Source organism: Cetorhinus maximus, chromosome 15, assembly GCF_964194155.1.
Source record: "Cetorhinus maximus chromosome 15, sCetMax3.hap1.1, whole genome shotgun sequence".
Taxonomy (NCBI): domain Eukaryota; kingdom Metazoa; phylum Chordata; class Chondrichthyes; order Lamniformes; family Cetorhinidae; genus Cetorhinus; species Cetorhinus maximus.
Genome location: NC_135893.1, coordinates 24,047,249 through 24,063,011, shown reverse-complemented (window position 1 = coordinate 24,063,011; position 15,763 = coordinate 24,047,249). Strand labels below are relative to the sequence as shown.

Genomic DNA, 15,763 nt, shown 5'->3' with positions numbered 1-15,763 from the left:
CAGATAAAAATGGAGCTTTACTTTGTACCTAGCCCACGCTGTACCTAACTTGTGTGATGCTGACACTGACTGGTGCTGCATTTGAAAGTTGCTTAATTCCACAGTACTAACACCAGTAATCCTAACAAGCAATAAAAATTTATTTTAGAAATTAAGAGTTTTAAAAATAGTGATTAATCATTCTCATGTTGTTTGTTTTCACTGACCCATAGGAACATGCCTGGAACATGAAGGTCACATATGAAAATGATCTGCTTCTTGTTGAGAAGAGAGAACTTCTACAAAAGTTGAATGAGCAAGAGGACGCTGTACGGAACAACAATTCAGTTGTCTGCAATGTAAAGCACAGGTACCTGCATTGCAGATGTGTTCTCCTTATGCATTTGAATTTACTTTGTGAAAGTTTACTTTTTACTTGTGCACAAGGGTAAAATTAAAAACAAGAGCCCTGAAATCTGGCAAGCTGTAGAGAATAATCTAGGGTGGGACCCTCCGGATCTCCATCAATTTTTTCTTAATCATTTTAAAATCCCACCAGAAATGAGAATGGGTACTTCTTGCATATGACCATTCCATGCAAACATTATCAGTGAGACTGGTAGGGCCATGGCTCAACTCAAAATTCCACCACAACTGCATGAAACAGGTAGAAGTGGGGCCCAATATTAAAATTCAAAATGCTTCTTTTACTGTGACAATCAGATGTGAGCTGGCCTTATTGTTATTTTAGATGAGCTTTGGCTGGCATGGACGGCCTTAAATTGTGGCAAGGAGCTACAGTGAGCTCCCCCACACCAAATGAGCTCTAGGTTGTCAAGCTTATTTTCATTATTAAGAAAATATTTCTAATGTGTGTGTTTCTCTCTTTCGCCCAAGCCACCTTTTCTTTAATTTGTTATACTATCTTATATTTGTTTTGTTTTCTTTGACAACTCCCACAGGTCCTTGCTATGTTTAAACACAAGTTGAATTTTGTCAGGGCAGCTGTGCCCCTGATGCAGGCCAGAAAGCTGAAGGAAACCCTGCCTCGGCCATTTGCGGGAGTCCCAACCTAATTCTATGACAATCAGGCAATTAACTGCCTGGTACCAGGGCTCCTGGCCCTTTAAGGGATGAGTTCCTGCCTCTAAGTGTTGCTGGTCAATTGCAGGGTTGACAATTTTTCAGTCCCAGCAACGCCACCAGGCGTGATGGCCACTGCTGGAACTGCACGGCCCGGAGCAGCAGCAGAATGAATGCCGCCCTGGAACCAAGGTAAGTGGGAACAGGGTCGTGGGGACCAGTCCGGCAGGCCCCGCCTGGGTGGGGGTAGTGGTTTGTGAGGGGAGGGGAGGGGAATTTCTGCAGGGGCAGCCCTTGCTGCTGGGGGCTCCTCTGTGTGCCACAGTGCCCAGTCACAAGAACCTCCGGAGCCTGCAGGTAGGCTGCCAGGTTTTCCTGCGTTGTATCTCCACATGATGAACAGCCCATCTGCCACTGGTAAAATGCCAGTGGGAAGTGACCCTTAATTGGCTTCAATTGACCTCTGGATAGGAAAGCCATCTTTGACCTCTCCCTCCACAGAGAGTTGCATGGCATTGGGAAGGTGAAAAGCTCCCGCCATCCCTCCTGATTCTCTGGGGCCACCTCCCATCCCACTCCCAAGGGCCCCATTAAATTCTGCCCAGAATTTTGTCTAGTTTATAATTCTCAGCATGATAAGTAAATAATCATCAATATCGATGAGATAATTATTGAGGATGGTAAGTGCAAATGAGGAAAATTGGTCAGAAATGGTCTGTTGATTCAATATATGTTATACAAAATCAGAATTGCAGATGTTAAGTAATGGCAGGGAGAGAAGCAGGTATACGCCCAGGAAGTATTACAATTTCAGAATTTTGCAAAACCATCTTTTCCCAACATTCATGGGCCTTCTCCCCATGAACCTTTTCTATACTATTATCTTAGAGGTTGGTACCTGAGGGCTTAACATTTACCCCACTCATTCTATTTACCGAATTTCACACTGCCAACATAAGAACAGCCAAAGATGAGGAAAAGTAATTCCCTGCTTAAAACCGCCCCTATAGTGTATGCATTTGGTTGTAGTACACTGACTTCCTTTGAAAGCATACTCGGTGTTCATCTTATCTGTACTTTTGAATATTTCATATACCTCAATGAGGAGCCCTCCCTCCTGACCTTGTTCTAGAACCTGAGTTTATCAATTCTTTTCTCGGAATCGTCCTTTTCGCTTCTCTCTGTTCCTTTTCCAGTGCAACAAATTTCAGGAGATTTTGTTGTCCTGTTTCAAACTGATTTTAGTCCTTTAAGCTGTTAAAACTAATATCTGTGTTTATTCGATCTAAGGATTGCCAGACAATTTAAAAACACATCATTTATTTATGTTTTAACAGCAGAGAAACAGTTGACTTAAGTACAGTGGCTCATATCCCAGAAGGCACAAACATTTAACAAGTCTGTGCTAAGCAAACAAAACAATTTGCATTTATATAGTGCCTTTAACGTAGTGAAATATTCCAAAGCACTTCACAGGAGTGTTACCAAATAAAATTTGACTCTGATATTATGGCAGGTAACCAAAAACTTGGTCAAGAGGCTTTAAGGAGTTTCTTAAAGGAGAAAAGAGAGTTCGAGGGAGGGGGATATTTAGGAAGGGAATTCCAGAGTTTAGGGCCTAGACAGCTGAAACCTAATCTGATCAATGTTTCCATTTCAATCAAGGAAACATCGTTGACTCTTTTTATGCTGGGTTGTGTGAGACTTAGTTAAATTCAGTAAACCAATTAATTTAAGTGTTCACCCTACAGATACAGACTTATTGTTTTTTTAAAGCAAATTAAATGACCAATTTAACTTTTGCTGCAAGGAGTACCTTTATTCTAAAGTTACCACTCCAGGCTAAGTAACATCACCATGTAGTAAAGAAATTCCCCAGTTGGTAGGCTTTTCATATTTTAATTTTCCTTTTCCCCCTCCCCACTAGATCTCCCGCCTCTGGTGCCCACACACCTCTGCTGTTGTCAGCAACAAGAACTGTTAACGACCAAGGCCAGCGGAAATCCCAAAGATCGGCATCCAGGTCAGTCCTTGATGTCACTTGGGAGGCATTTTGAGTCAGGATAATTCAGTATTGCCCAGTTCCACTGCTGGAATGGGGAATAACAAGTTAGTAGCAAAATGTTTTCTATCAGTAAGGAAAATTAGATAAGGTTCTAAACAAAGGGTATGAAGCTTGATGAATGCAAGCCAATTAATTGTCAAGAGTCCATTATTAAATGTAAAGATACTCAAGAATGTTTAGGAGGCTTTCCCCAATGATTCGGCACGTTTATCCAGTGAATAGCTGATGTAATCAGACCATGAACAACAAATTACATTTATACAGCACCTTTAACATAATAAAACGTCCCAAGGTGCTTCACAGGAGCATGATAAAACAAAATATAACACTGAGCCACATAAGGAGATGTTAGGTCAGATGTTCATAAACTTGGTCAAAGAGATAGATCGAGATAGAGGAGCGTCTTAAAGAAGGAAAGCAAGGTAGAGAGGCAGAGAGGTGTAGGAAGGGAATTCCAGAGTGTAGGATCTAGGCAACAAGTTGCAGCCACCAATGGCGGAGTGTTTAAATACGGAAGGTCCCAAGTTCAAACCCTGTTCTGTGTTTAACTACCTGATGTTAACATGATGGGGCAGAAAGGCACAACTAGTGACCTCCGTGCCCCTGCGCTGGGGATTGGGGGCAAAATTGGACACATTTCTGCTCTCAGTTGCTCTCTGGTAAAACTTTGCTAGAAGTTCTTTTGCTTGTTGAGAAACCAAGATCAAGGTCTATAATGCAAGGCAGCGCCAAAGTCCAAAACATATGAGATAAATCATGAAGTAGTGTTTAGCAATACCAGGTTTAGATGTTAAAAGATTGGACAACTGGAGTTCTGTAGTCTTTGGAAAATAATAATTTGGGTTAATGGACAGTGTGATATTTTCCTTTCAACAAACTTGTCATGTAGGGAGAAAAACAGCATCTTTACAGTTCAGAAGGAACAAGAGAGAAAAATAAAAGAGCAATTATGTTGATAAAATAAAGCTATGATTGCTATGGCTAGAGGTGAAGCAGGATTGGTGATGAAAAAATAATTTTATCATTAAGGAAAAGGCTGTTGGTCCTATCAATCCTAGGCCTTTTTCATAGTTTAAGCCTACCCACCCACTATCACTTCTCTCCAGAAAGGTATGAAATTGTTCCCTTCAATCCCTTTACACTATTGACTACAATGAGCTTCCCTGGTAACTTGTTCTGCATTTCATTATCCTTTGACCATAGGTTTGGCTAACTTCCCTTCTTAATCCTACCTTCCCAATTTTTAAACTTGTGGCCTTGGTATTTGAACCCTTCACATTTTTGAATGGGGGCTGAGATTCCTTTTGTTAATTTAAGTAAATAAAACCAGTGCATAAATGGGGAATCACAATTCCTACTTACTGAGCTTTCTTCAAAACTTTTTAACAACTGTAATTCTACCTCCACTATATGTTGGGTTCTAAGTTAATCATGCATTTGGATGACTGAAGAATAAATAAAAGGACATATGGGTCAAAATTCTGTTAATCCACTCCACCAGCACGAGTGCAATGAAGCAGACCCCCAAGGCCACTGACTTCCTTCCAAAAGCTCAGGATGGAGTCAGTAGCATGGTTGTGGTGGTGTTTCAATGGTGTCTGCCCTGGCTGACTCATGGAATAGTGGAGCGGCACCATACCACCCCAGAATAGTAGGTGCAACCATGAGAAGGTCCTCTCACTAACAGAACAGCCTTAGCTCTACAGCTGTCAAAAGGGCTATTAGCGCATCCTAGTGACATAATAGATCCCCCTTCCAGGATTCAGCCTGTCTGTTCCAATGTTCAGGGTCCTTTCCTAAGCCGGTAATCGAACATTAGTAGAGCCTCGGTAGAACCGGATTTCATCTCACTTTCTCACATCACTTCCCTCAGCAACAGTTCACACATCACCTCCCTCAACACCTCAGAGGTGTGCCCATGACATGGGTGAAATTTCAGATCCATGTTTACTTTGGTTTAACCAAATATTGGTAGGCATCTGTGGAATGTTGCCCATGTTGGAATGGGTTAAAGAGACAGCAACTAAAAAAGCTAAATAAAAGGTATAAAGAGCTGATAATGAGGCAGAAACGTGGAAGTGTAAATATGGATATGCATCTGAACCTGTTACTGTGTTAGGTTTGTAAACTTCAACTGTTGGATGGAATGGAGCAAAATATGTAGGAAGCACTTCACACAAAGAGTGATCAAAACATGAAATGGCCTTTGGGTAAGGCAGTGAAATGGAACATTCTAGACTCATTTAAAAAACAGATACAATGATGAAAGTACTGTAAGCTTTTTTTGAAAGAATAAGTTAAGTTGGGCCAATTGTCTACTCTGAGAGTTTAGTGAAAACTGAACTGTTTCAGGGCTTATGTGAGAAAGAAACCTAGGGCTGTGCTGGAGGTTCCTTGCTATAATTGGGAAATACTTCAGACACATATAAAGGTAAATGCAACATAGATATAAGAATGGAGCCAAATATAAGGGCTCTTGAAATATTAAAATGTAAATGGATTGGAAAAACATTAAGTACTTGATATCTGCTCTCCATATAGCTGACTGGGTAAATGCACGGTGTCTTCCTGACCAGTTTGGTCGCTGGTCTGTGCAAAGTTAGCTGATTCAAGCCACAATATTATTAGGTACAATTATCCTCAGCATGGTTTGGCTGGAAAAAAGGTAAACGCAGTAAGGGTTCCTGCTTCTAATCACTATCCAGTAAGTCCTGCTTGAAAGTTGGGGATGTGTGAACGTTATGAGAGGAGCCGGTTGGTTTTAGCTGTTATGTTTGCTGGCTTTCCAACACTCACAGCCTAGACTTACATGCAGGGACTGGTCATTTGGCTGAAGTACAGGGTAGGAGGAACCTCAGCATGAAATAACACCTTGAGGGGTGGAGAGGGGAAAGATGCAGATTTGAATAATAGCCCAAGACAATGTTGCCTTAGTTTACTGTACTGGTATTAATGCGCTATAAGATAAACTCACAAGTAAGCCAATGCACTTTATTGTTGCATGATGCATTTGATTCATCCCTTCAAATGGTTCCCACTTCCAATCACAGACCTGTGATTATCCTAACGTTATACAGCTCAAAATGTTCTCTTTTAAAATGACCCCATGTTGGGTTGCCCAATGTGGATGTTTCTCCCAGTTCATGTTCTTGTTCTTCAGAAGGAGCCTTTAAATTCTGCCCAGCATTATCACAATGGAGCATAAAGAGGAACCACACACTGTAATGAGACTGTAGTTAGTAGCAGCAGTGATTGAGCAGTTTGCTGCCTGATTATTTCTGCATTCTGTGGAGGTCCTATTGGAAGACACAGCATCATGACACCATTTCTTTTTATTCTTTCATGGGATGTGGGTGGCTGGCAAGTCTAGCATTTGTTACCCATCCCATTTCAGAGGGCAGTTAAGAGTCAACCACATTGCTGTGGGCCCGGAGTCACATGTAGGCCAGACCAGGTAAGGATGGCAGACTACCTTCCCTGAAGGGGCATTCAGGAACCAGATGGGTTTTTAGAACAATTGATAGTTTCATGGCCACTATGAATGATGATTTTATCATCATCATCACTGATATTAGCTCTCAATTCCAGATTTATTAATTGAATGTAAATTCCATGGTGGGATTTGAACCAATGTCCCCAGAGCAATAGCCTGGCCCTCTGGATTACTAGCCCAGTGACATTACCACTACACCACAATCTCCCACTTCTTTTCCCTTTGATTTGTATAATGAAAGGAAATGTGAAGATCTTAATATTTGAAAGTGAAAGGGCTCCGGAATAATCGTTACTGTACTGGATAGGGTGAACATCTGGATTGGTACATGCTGCTGAAGTGACCAGATGCTAGCTACTATTTGTTTCTTGGGCTAGACAGCTTTAGGGTAGAAACGGAAGGTAATATTTAAGAAAATCTGGCCCTTCATCAGACTAGCATAGTCAGGCTGGAGAAGCCCTTTTTGTAGCTCTAATGAAGGGTCCTACTGAAAATTCTAGCATCAATTCCAGACTCGGGGGTGGATTAATTGAGAGGTAGAATGGTTTCTTCACGTTTGTACCATCTGAAATTTTTATTCTCTCTTTTTCTCTTTTGAAATGTAATGAATGAGCTTAGAAGACAGGCAGCATCTTGGCCAGACATATTGATATTGCGGAGTCCTCTGATTGTAGGGAAGGGGGTTTATGCCTTCTCTATGCTGCAATTCAATTTTTTTTTAATTGGGAGGGTAGTGGGATAGTTGGGGGTTTCAAACCTGTACAGATCATGGCTTCCATGGTGGATCTCCCACTTAATATAGTGAGATCCTAATGATTAGGAATGTTCCACATCTAATCTCAGTCTGTACTACGTTTACTGGCTTCAACCAGGGTGGTAGTTGAGGAGCTGCAACTGGCCTCAGCACCTCTTGCTTTTGCAGAGCAGGGGAAGGAGATTAGCTGGAGCTCCTGCTCCTGATTACAGCCCAGTGATCCCTCCTGGAAAATGCTCACCTTTGTGATCATTGGCTGAAGACAAGATTGGCCCAAGATGTGATGCCATCTATGGTCAAATAGCCCACTAATGTTCACCCTCGAGGCTCCACATGTGAAGTGTGTGGCCAATGACAATTGCTCCCTTTGGAGCTTTACCCCAACATGGAATCAACACCTTTTAAAAGAGGCGGTGGTGAGAGGAAAATTTGGTGGCAAAAGGAAGAAAGTAATACAGTTCAGACTGTATGAAGGGCCAATGGTGACCAATATTGATTGTCTGCCTTTCAATCACTTTTTAGGATTAACTATCTGGAAGAGGAGAACAAACAGCTTCAAGACGAGACAGTGAAGTTGAGTGACCGGCTTGGCTCATTGGAGCGCTCTCTGAAAATAATTAAGACGGTACATGGTATAAGATGAGTTGGCTGGTGTTCCATGCACTATCCAACCATTTTTTTTTTTTGTTTTCCTTTCCCATTCTAATGAGGCCTGTGTGCTGCATCGCATTAAGGTTGGCCACTTAGGCTAAGCTTTAGGAGCCTTCCAGTGCCAATGGAACTGTCGCCCAGTAAGAGTCAGCATCTCCATGTGTAAGTCTAGAGAATGAATGTTGGTCAAGTGACTTCAACCACAGGTGCCACACCCTTCTTCTGTCTCCTGTCTTCTACACAAGCGACCATCTGTGCTCATAGAAAATGGCGGATCAACTATTTTAACCTAAAGGGTGGTGCTCATTGACGAGCTAAGCTGCTACACAAATATAGTTTTGTACCTTTGAAAATCTATGTTTAATCATAGAATTCAAGCCCAAAATCATTAATACTACCACAATACTCTTAATAAAACCAGTTGGACATTCAATCACCATAAAAGTGTCCTTGACATGTTACACAATACATGACAAAAAACAGAGTATCCAGTAATTGAGTATGAACATTGCTACCTTAAACCTGCTAGTCATATGGTTTAACCTGTATATCAACTTAAGTGTCGCCCTTTCAAATTGAAATACAGTGTAAGTGGTGATGCCTTGGATAGAACTCTTAATGTCACACATGCCCATTCTGTGCATGTGCCCAGAAACTGTAGTTGTCCCCAATGTTTATAGGTAATAAGTGAACAATGAGCAACTGAATCTTTGATACAATGCCCCTTGAACCATGAAAATCATCCAACAGTATTATTAAAGTGTAGCTCGAAAAGGCAGATTGAGTTGTATCATAAGGGGTTGAAATAGTGTTGGTGAGAGCTGTTTGTAATGACCAGATAAGGATCAAAGATTGGTAAAGCATAGTGGTTTAAGAGTAACTCCTCTCCTGCCACACCCCCCCCAACCTCCCTTAAATATTCCTGCAGATTGGGCCCTTCAGGCTTCAAAAGAAATTTTAATAAGATACTTAATAGGGCAGAGAAAGTAAATCTGGATCAATACTTTCAGATACACCAGATAGCCAGACAAGTAGACACAAGGTCATGGTTATGAAGGGCAAATTTAGGACGGATGCCAAGAATTTTTTTTGTTTGCACAGAGGGTGATTAACAACTGATACGCGGTTACCAAAAGGGGTAACCAGGGCACTGAATAAATTTAAGAAACAGCTTGATGCTGTACTGAAGAGATGGCAGGGTCTACATTGTAAACGAAACGGTCACTTTCATCTGCACTTATCGTATATACACTGTGCTACCTTCACTCTTATGGTCATCATCTTTATGTTTTGTGTGTCTGTATCTTTTACTAGGATCCTTCCAAGTCGCAGCATTTTGAGAATTTGTCCGTGTCCTTTCCCCAGGACACTTGCAAGTTTCAGTACAATGACACTTCTGTAAAGAATGGCAACTTCCTACCTTCAGCACGGTATTGTAATTACTGTATATAAAAACTCTTTGTTTCTGTCCCTTCCCACTGACTCAATTGGTAAAGCCAGCACGTAAATGAGCTTCACAGGCAAATGAGCTTTGTGTTTGATGCCTGGTCGTCTATACACTGAGTTAGCTGATTTCGGCTGAGAGGCTGGAGGGATGCTACAATGGCCTCCGCCCCTCTGGGATAGGGAAGGGAAAATGTAGCCAGGACTCCTAGTGCTAATCAGTATCTAATGTCACAAGCTGGATCGTGTATGCATGTGAAGATGGCAGCTGAGGACAAGATCGGACTTGATTGTGATCGCCACTACCATGGTGAAATATCTTTTTAATACTCATTGTCTAAGCTTACGCACCAAAGCTGTGCACTTGGGTGAGATACTAGATAGCATTGCACTGCTGAGCAGCATTTAAAATGTCATAACGAACAAAAACAACTGTTAGGCCTTAAGAATCCCGTCCGAGTAGCTGGTCCACTTTATAAATCTAGACAGTGGGCTGGCTATTCCACTATACAGAGCATCACCAGATTTTTCTTTTTTATTCCGTCATGGGATGTGGCCTCACTGGCTGTGCCAGCATTTTTGTGATCTCCACTGGTTATGTGCATTTTCTAGCAGGAAATCACTGAATAACATTCATGAACGTGGGGCATAGGCTGATTTTCCCCTCATACTAAAGTCCATAGAAATTTCCCAACTGTTTCCTAACTACATCAGCTAATTAATACAGACTGCATCAAACCTGGCACTTTTCCTGAGTAATAATATCTTAGCAAAATTAGAAGATCTTACTTTGAGTAACAAGCATTGAGGAAAGACCAATAGCTGTGAACTAGACTATAATGTCATCCACTGTGTCCACTTCAAGACTGGAATTGGAAGCTGCTTAAACAGTGAGGGAAACAGCTGAGCCATTTATAAGAAGGAACATTCACCCACTGCCCCAAAGGGCTTTGTGAGTAGATGAGTCACAATGTTCAAGAAAGTGCCAGGTTTAATCTCTGGTCTTTGCTGAGTTAAGGGCACTCTTCCCTCTTCCACCTTGAGTTTTACATTGAGATATCCTCCATCCTTTCCACCCTCAGCCTCTGTACTGTGCTGTCGCTCATCCTCAGTGATTTCAATTTCAATCTCAATCTCAGCTCACTTTGCGCTCTCTCATCTGATTCTATTGAGCTCCTGTCCTCCTTAAACCTCTTCTTTCATATAAATCCTTCTATCCATATTCATGCTCACCACTGCCCACACTCTTGCCATCTAATGTGACACTTCCATGTTATTAACCACAAGGAAGGCCACCTATGACCATTTCCTGTATTCCTCATCACCCACATCCCAGACATGAGGTTAGCTTCCACGCGTATGCTGGCAGCACTCAACTGCACTACCTACCTCAACTTCTCTGCTGTCTCTGATATCTGACCACTTGTCTTGGATGAGCCGTAATTTTCCCAGTTAAGCATTGGGAACTACAAAGTCATTGAGGAGAATTTTCCCATCGGCTTGCGGGAGCAGGCCCCGCATACCGACGCGTAAAATGACACGTGGTGATGTTGGGCATGCGTCCTGATGCCGCCGTGCGTCATTCCGATCTTTCGTTCGGCAGGTTTGCACCGGAGGCAGCTGTGCATCTGCCGAACTGTCAAAGGCCTGTTAAGGCCATTAATGAACCAATTTAGGCAATTGACAGGGCTGCCAGTCCAACCTTAAGGTTGGCAGGCAGGCGAAGAGCCCAAGTGGCCTTCGTGTTTTTCATGAAGGTTTTATTAAATTAATAATAAATTTTGCTCACTTCATAAACATGTCCCAGCTCATGTGACATGAGGGGACATGTCTGAATAATTTTTATCTCTCTCTCTTTATTTCAAAATTTAAATATGAACCTAACCTCCTGAGGCAGATTTCTGTGCTCTTTCTCCCGCATGCGCGAAAGAGCACAGGCCCCAACTCTCCCTCCTCCCTCCGTCCGCACAGGTAGCGCTGAGTGCTACCGGGCACACATCACGCTGTGCGGGCCTTAATTGGCCCACCACGTAAAATGGCGGTGCGCAGCCAATTCTGGCGGCGATTGGCTCCGTGCCCGCTCCCGACCAGCCCGCCTGACAGGGAGAAAATTCTTCCCATTACCTTTGTACCCAATACTCTATACCCTTGCCACTGTCTCACTTTGAGCCAGCCTATTCACTACCTCAATCCCAAGCTCTGTAACAAAGACCATCTACTTTCATCTCCATTACAGTTCCCACTTCCGCGTCTGCCTTAGGCCTTCTGTTGCTGAAACAATAATTCACAGTTTTGTCTCACCAGAATCAACTATTCCAACTCTCGTTTTGTGCTTGCTCAGTAAATTTCAGTTCTTCCAAAACTCCACTGCCTGTATTTTATACTGTATCAAATGCCATTCACCAATTGCTCATGACTGTACCTACCTACGTTGGTTTCTGGTTCCCCACAACCTCTAATATAAAATTTTCATTCCTCCACGGTCACAGCGCTTTCTATGTCTGTACCCTTCTTCCCTATAACTCCCTTAAGGACTCTGCATTCCTCTGACAATGGCCTTTTGCGCCCCTCTACTTTTGGTCCATCAATGATGGCTGTGCCTTCAATATACAGGGCTTATGCTCTGGAGTTCCCCCTATAAATCCCTTTGCATTTCTACTATCTTCTTATCAGCCAGCAATGGCTCAGTTGGTAGTACTCTCACTTCCTGAGTCACAAAGTTCCAGATTCATGTCCTACTCCAGGGCTTGAGTGCAAAAATCTAAGCTGACATTTCAGTGAAATACCAAGGGAGTGCTGCACTGTCGGAGATGCCAACTTTCAGATGAGATGTTAAAACAAGACCCCACCTGCCTGCCCTTATAGATGTAAAAGATCTCATTACACTATTTTGAAGATGACAAATTCAACCTGGCCAATTACTGCCCCATCAGTCAACTCTCGATTATCTGTAAAATAATGGAAGGGGTCATCAACAGTGTTATCAAACGGCACTTGCTTAGCAATAACCTGCCCGCTGACGCCCAGTTTAGGTTTTGCCAGGGCCACTCAACTCTTGACCTCATTATAGCCTTGGTTCAAACATGGACAAAAGAGCTAAACTCCCATGGTGAGAAGAGAGTAACTGCCCTTGACATCAAGGCAGCATTTGACCAAGTGTGGCATCAAGGAGCCCTAGCAAAACTTGAGACGATGGGAATCAGGGGGAGCACTCTCCACTGGGTTGGAGTCATACCTAGCACAAAGAAAAATAGTTGTGGTTGTTAGAGGTCAGTCATCTCAGCTCCAGGACATCACTGCAGGAGTTCCTCAGGGTAGTGTTCTTGGCCCAGCCATCTTTAGCTGCTTCATCAATGACCTTCCTTCCATCATAAGGTCAGAAGTGGGGATGTTAGAACCATAGAACACTGCAGCACAGAAAACAGGCCATTTGGCCCTTCTAGTCTGTGCTGAAATATTATTCCACTAGTCCCATTGACCTGCACCTAGTCCATAACCCTCCAGACCTCTCCCATCCATGTATCTATCCAAGTTCACTGATGATTGCATAATGTTCAGCACCATTCGCGACTCCTCAGATACTGAAGCAGTCCATGTCCAAATGCAGCAAGACCTGGACAATATCCAGGCTTGGGCTGACGAGTGGCAAGTAACATTTGGGCCACACAAGTGTCAGGCAATTACCATCTCCAACAAGAGAGAATCTAACCATCGCCCCTTGACGTTCAATGACATTACCATCACTGAATCCCCCACCATCAACATCCTGGGGGTTACCATTGACCTGAAACTGAACTGGACTAGCTATATAAATACTGTGGCTACAAGAGCAGGTCAGAGGCTAGGAATCCTGCAACGAGTAATTCACTTCCTGACTCCCCAGAGCCATTCCACCATCTACAAGGCATAAGTCAGGAGCATGATGGAATACTCCCCACTTGCCTGGATGAGTGCAGCTCCCACAACACTGAAGAAGCTGGACATCGTCCAGGATAAAGCAGTCCACTTGATTGGCACCACATCCACAAACATTCATTCCCTCCACCACCAACGCACAGTAGCAGCAGTGTGTACCATCTACAAGATGCACTACAGGAATTCACCAAGGCTCCTTAGACAGCACCTTCCAAACCCACGACCACTACCATCTAGAAGGACAAGATAGATGGGAACACCACCACCTGGAAGTTCCCCTCCAAGTCACTCACCATCCTGACTTGGAAATATATCGCCGTTCCTTCACTGTTGCTGGGTCAAAATCCTGGAAATCCCTAACAGCACTGTGAGTGTATCTACACCACGTGGACTGGAGCGGCTCAAGAAGGCAGCTCACCACCACCTTCTCAAGGGCAATTAGGGATGGGCAATAAATGCTGGCCTAGTCAGTGAAGCCCACATCCCAAGAATGAATAAATAAAAAATGAGCAGGGGAGTTATCCCCGGTGACCTGGCCAATATTTTTATTCCTCAACCAACATTAAAAGTATCTAGCCATTCTCACATTGCTGTGTGCGGAGTTTGTTGTGCGCAGATCAGCTGCCACATTACAACAGGGACTACGCTCCAAAAGTAAAAACAGAAATACCTGGAAAAACTCAGCAGGTCTGGCAGCATCGGCGGAGAAGAGCACAGTTGACGTTTCGAGTCCTCATGACCCTTCAACAGAATTCGCTCTGTTGAAGGGTCATGAGGACTCGAAACGTCAACTTTGCTCTTCTCCGCCGATGCTGCCAGAACTGCTGAGTTTTTCCAGGTATTTCTGTTTTTGTTTTGGATTTCCAGCATCCGCAGTTTTTTGTTTTTAACACTCCAAAAGCACTTCATTGGCTGTGAAGCACTTTTTGAGCCATCCAGTGGTTGTGAAAAGCACTGTTTAAATATAAGTCTTTCTTTTTTCCTTCTTTAAGATTCTTTTCAAACTTCATATCATTTACCAGACTTTTAGTCAACCCTCCTAATGTGTCCTTCTTTGCCTCGACATCCATTTTTGTCTGATTTACATCTCTGTGAAGCATCTGGGAACATTTTTCTACAATAGAGGTGCTATATCAATGCAAGTAGTAGCTGTTGTTTTTGTTGTAGTTACCAGATTCTTCTTTTCTTCCAGCGACACACCATCACCAGCTGGTAGTAACAATTTCGGTTCTTTGGAAAGCATTCGACGAAGCAAAACAGCGGTGTGTTCTGATGCCACAAAGTCTACATTTCCAACCCGGTTGCATCATTCAGACGTGGGCTACCTAAACCTGACGAGCTCCCCATGGTGCAGGGACCAGGAAGAAGGCCGAAGTCTCGGCAGTGATGAGGTGTGATCTGTTGGACTGAGTGACCCACAAGGTGTTTCTATCTGGAGTTCACGTAATGCTGGCAATGGGGCCAGGGACATATTAACTCAACATACAGCAAGCTGTTGTCTTTGTCACATTGCCCAACAAGAATATTAACACATCTTTCTCTGGTAGATTGGTTGAAATAACTGAGTTAATGACGGTCCAGCTATTGCACTTACAAGCACACAAATACTGGACTCGTACCAGTGTTACAAATGTCAAAGGTGGAGGTTGGGTGTATGAAACCACTCTGGTTCTATGGGTCTAAAATCCACAGAACTCCCCCAGTGTTAAACTGAGCTTTGGTGCTGCTGCCTGATTTGTACAATGAGAACAAAGAACTCACCTGTATGAGTAATTAGTTTATCCACAGTGTAGTTTGAACCTATTATTTGAGCTGAACTTTGTCTTGGAGCTTTGCAGCTGTACTTGTAAAGTAATTTTATTGCAGTAAATTTGCACCGTTTGCGAAAACCATAAGGAAATAGCATTAGGCAGTAGTACTGGTAACTAGGTTGTAAAGCAAAATGTTTTGACTACTTTCTGGATCTGATACCTATCTGATACCTTACACTGTATTTGTCCAAAAACTACTTTCACATAATTGAGATTCTGAATTATAACTTAAGCACAGTGCAGCTTACTTCTGGCAGGCACCCACCTTATTGCATCATGGACAAAGGCCCCAGGTGTGATGCAGGGCCACCTAAATGGAAAGGTGTCGGGTTCAGTCCCAAGGATTGTGTTAATTTATCTCAGGTGGGGCAGTATTTAGAGGGCTATGATTGTCTCCCACACGACCAGACTAGAGAGGGGCAAAAATTAGCCCCTTTTGCACTTGATCACAATGTGCAAATAAGATTGGGATCAGGCTCAGCAGTGATGCCCTTCACAGTCAATAAGTCCATGGCACTCACTCTATAACTGTACCAGTATCAAAGTGTGTCCGCAACCAAACAAGGGCC

The 15,763-nt window shown here is 43.0% G+C and overlaps 1 protein-coding gene across 1 annotated transcript in view; it reads left to right on the top strand.

The window, feature by feature from the left end:
* The window catches only part of ccdc30 (coiled-coil domain containing 30), a 135,483-nt gene extending 119,720 nt beyond the window's left edge, over nucleotides 1-15,763 (top strand). The window contains exons 26-30 of the mRNA XM_078559211.1: nucleotides 213-349; nucleotides 2,990-3,085; nucleotides 7,897-7,999; nucleotides 9,340-9,455; nucleotides 14,576-15,763. Of these exons, the coding sequence (XP_078415337.1) occupies nucleotides 213-349; nucleotides 2,990-3,085; nucleotides 7,897-7,999; nucleotides 9,340-9,455; nucleotides 14,576-14,780 (657 nt within the window). The 3' untranslated portion in view covers nucleotides 14,781-15,763. The remainder of the gene's footprint in view (nucleotides 1-212; nucleotides 350-2,989; nucleotides 3,086-7,896; nucleotides 8,000-9,339; nucleotides 9,456-14,575) is intronic.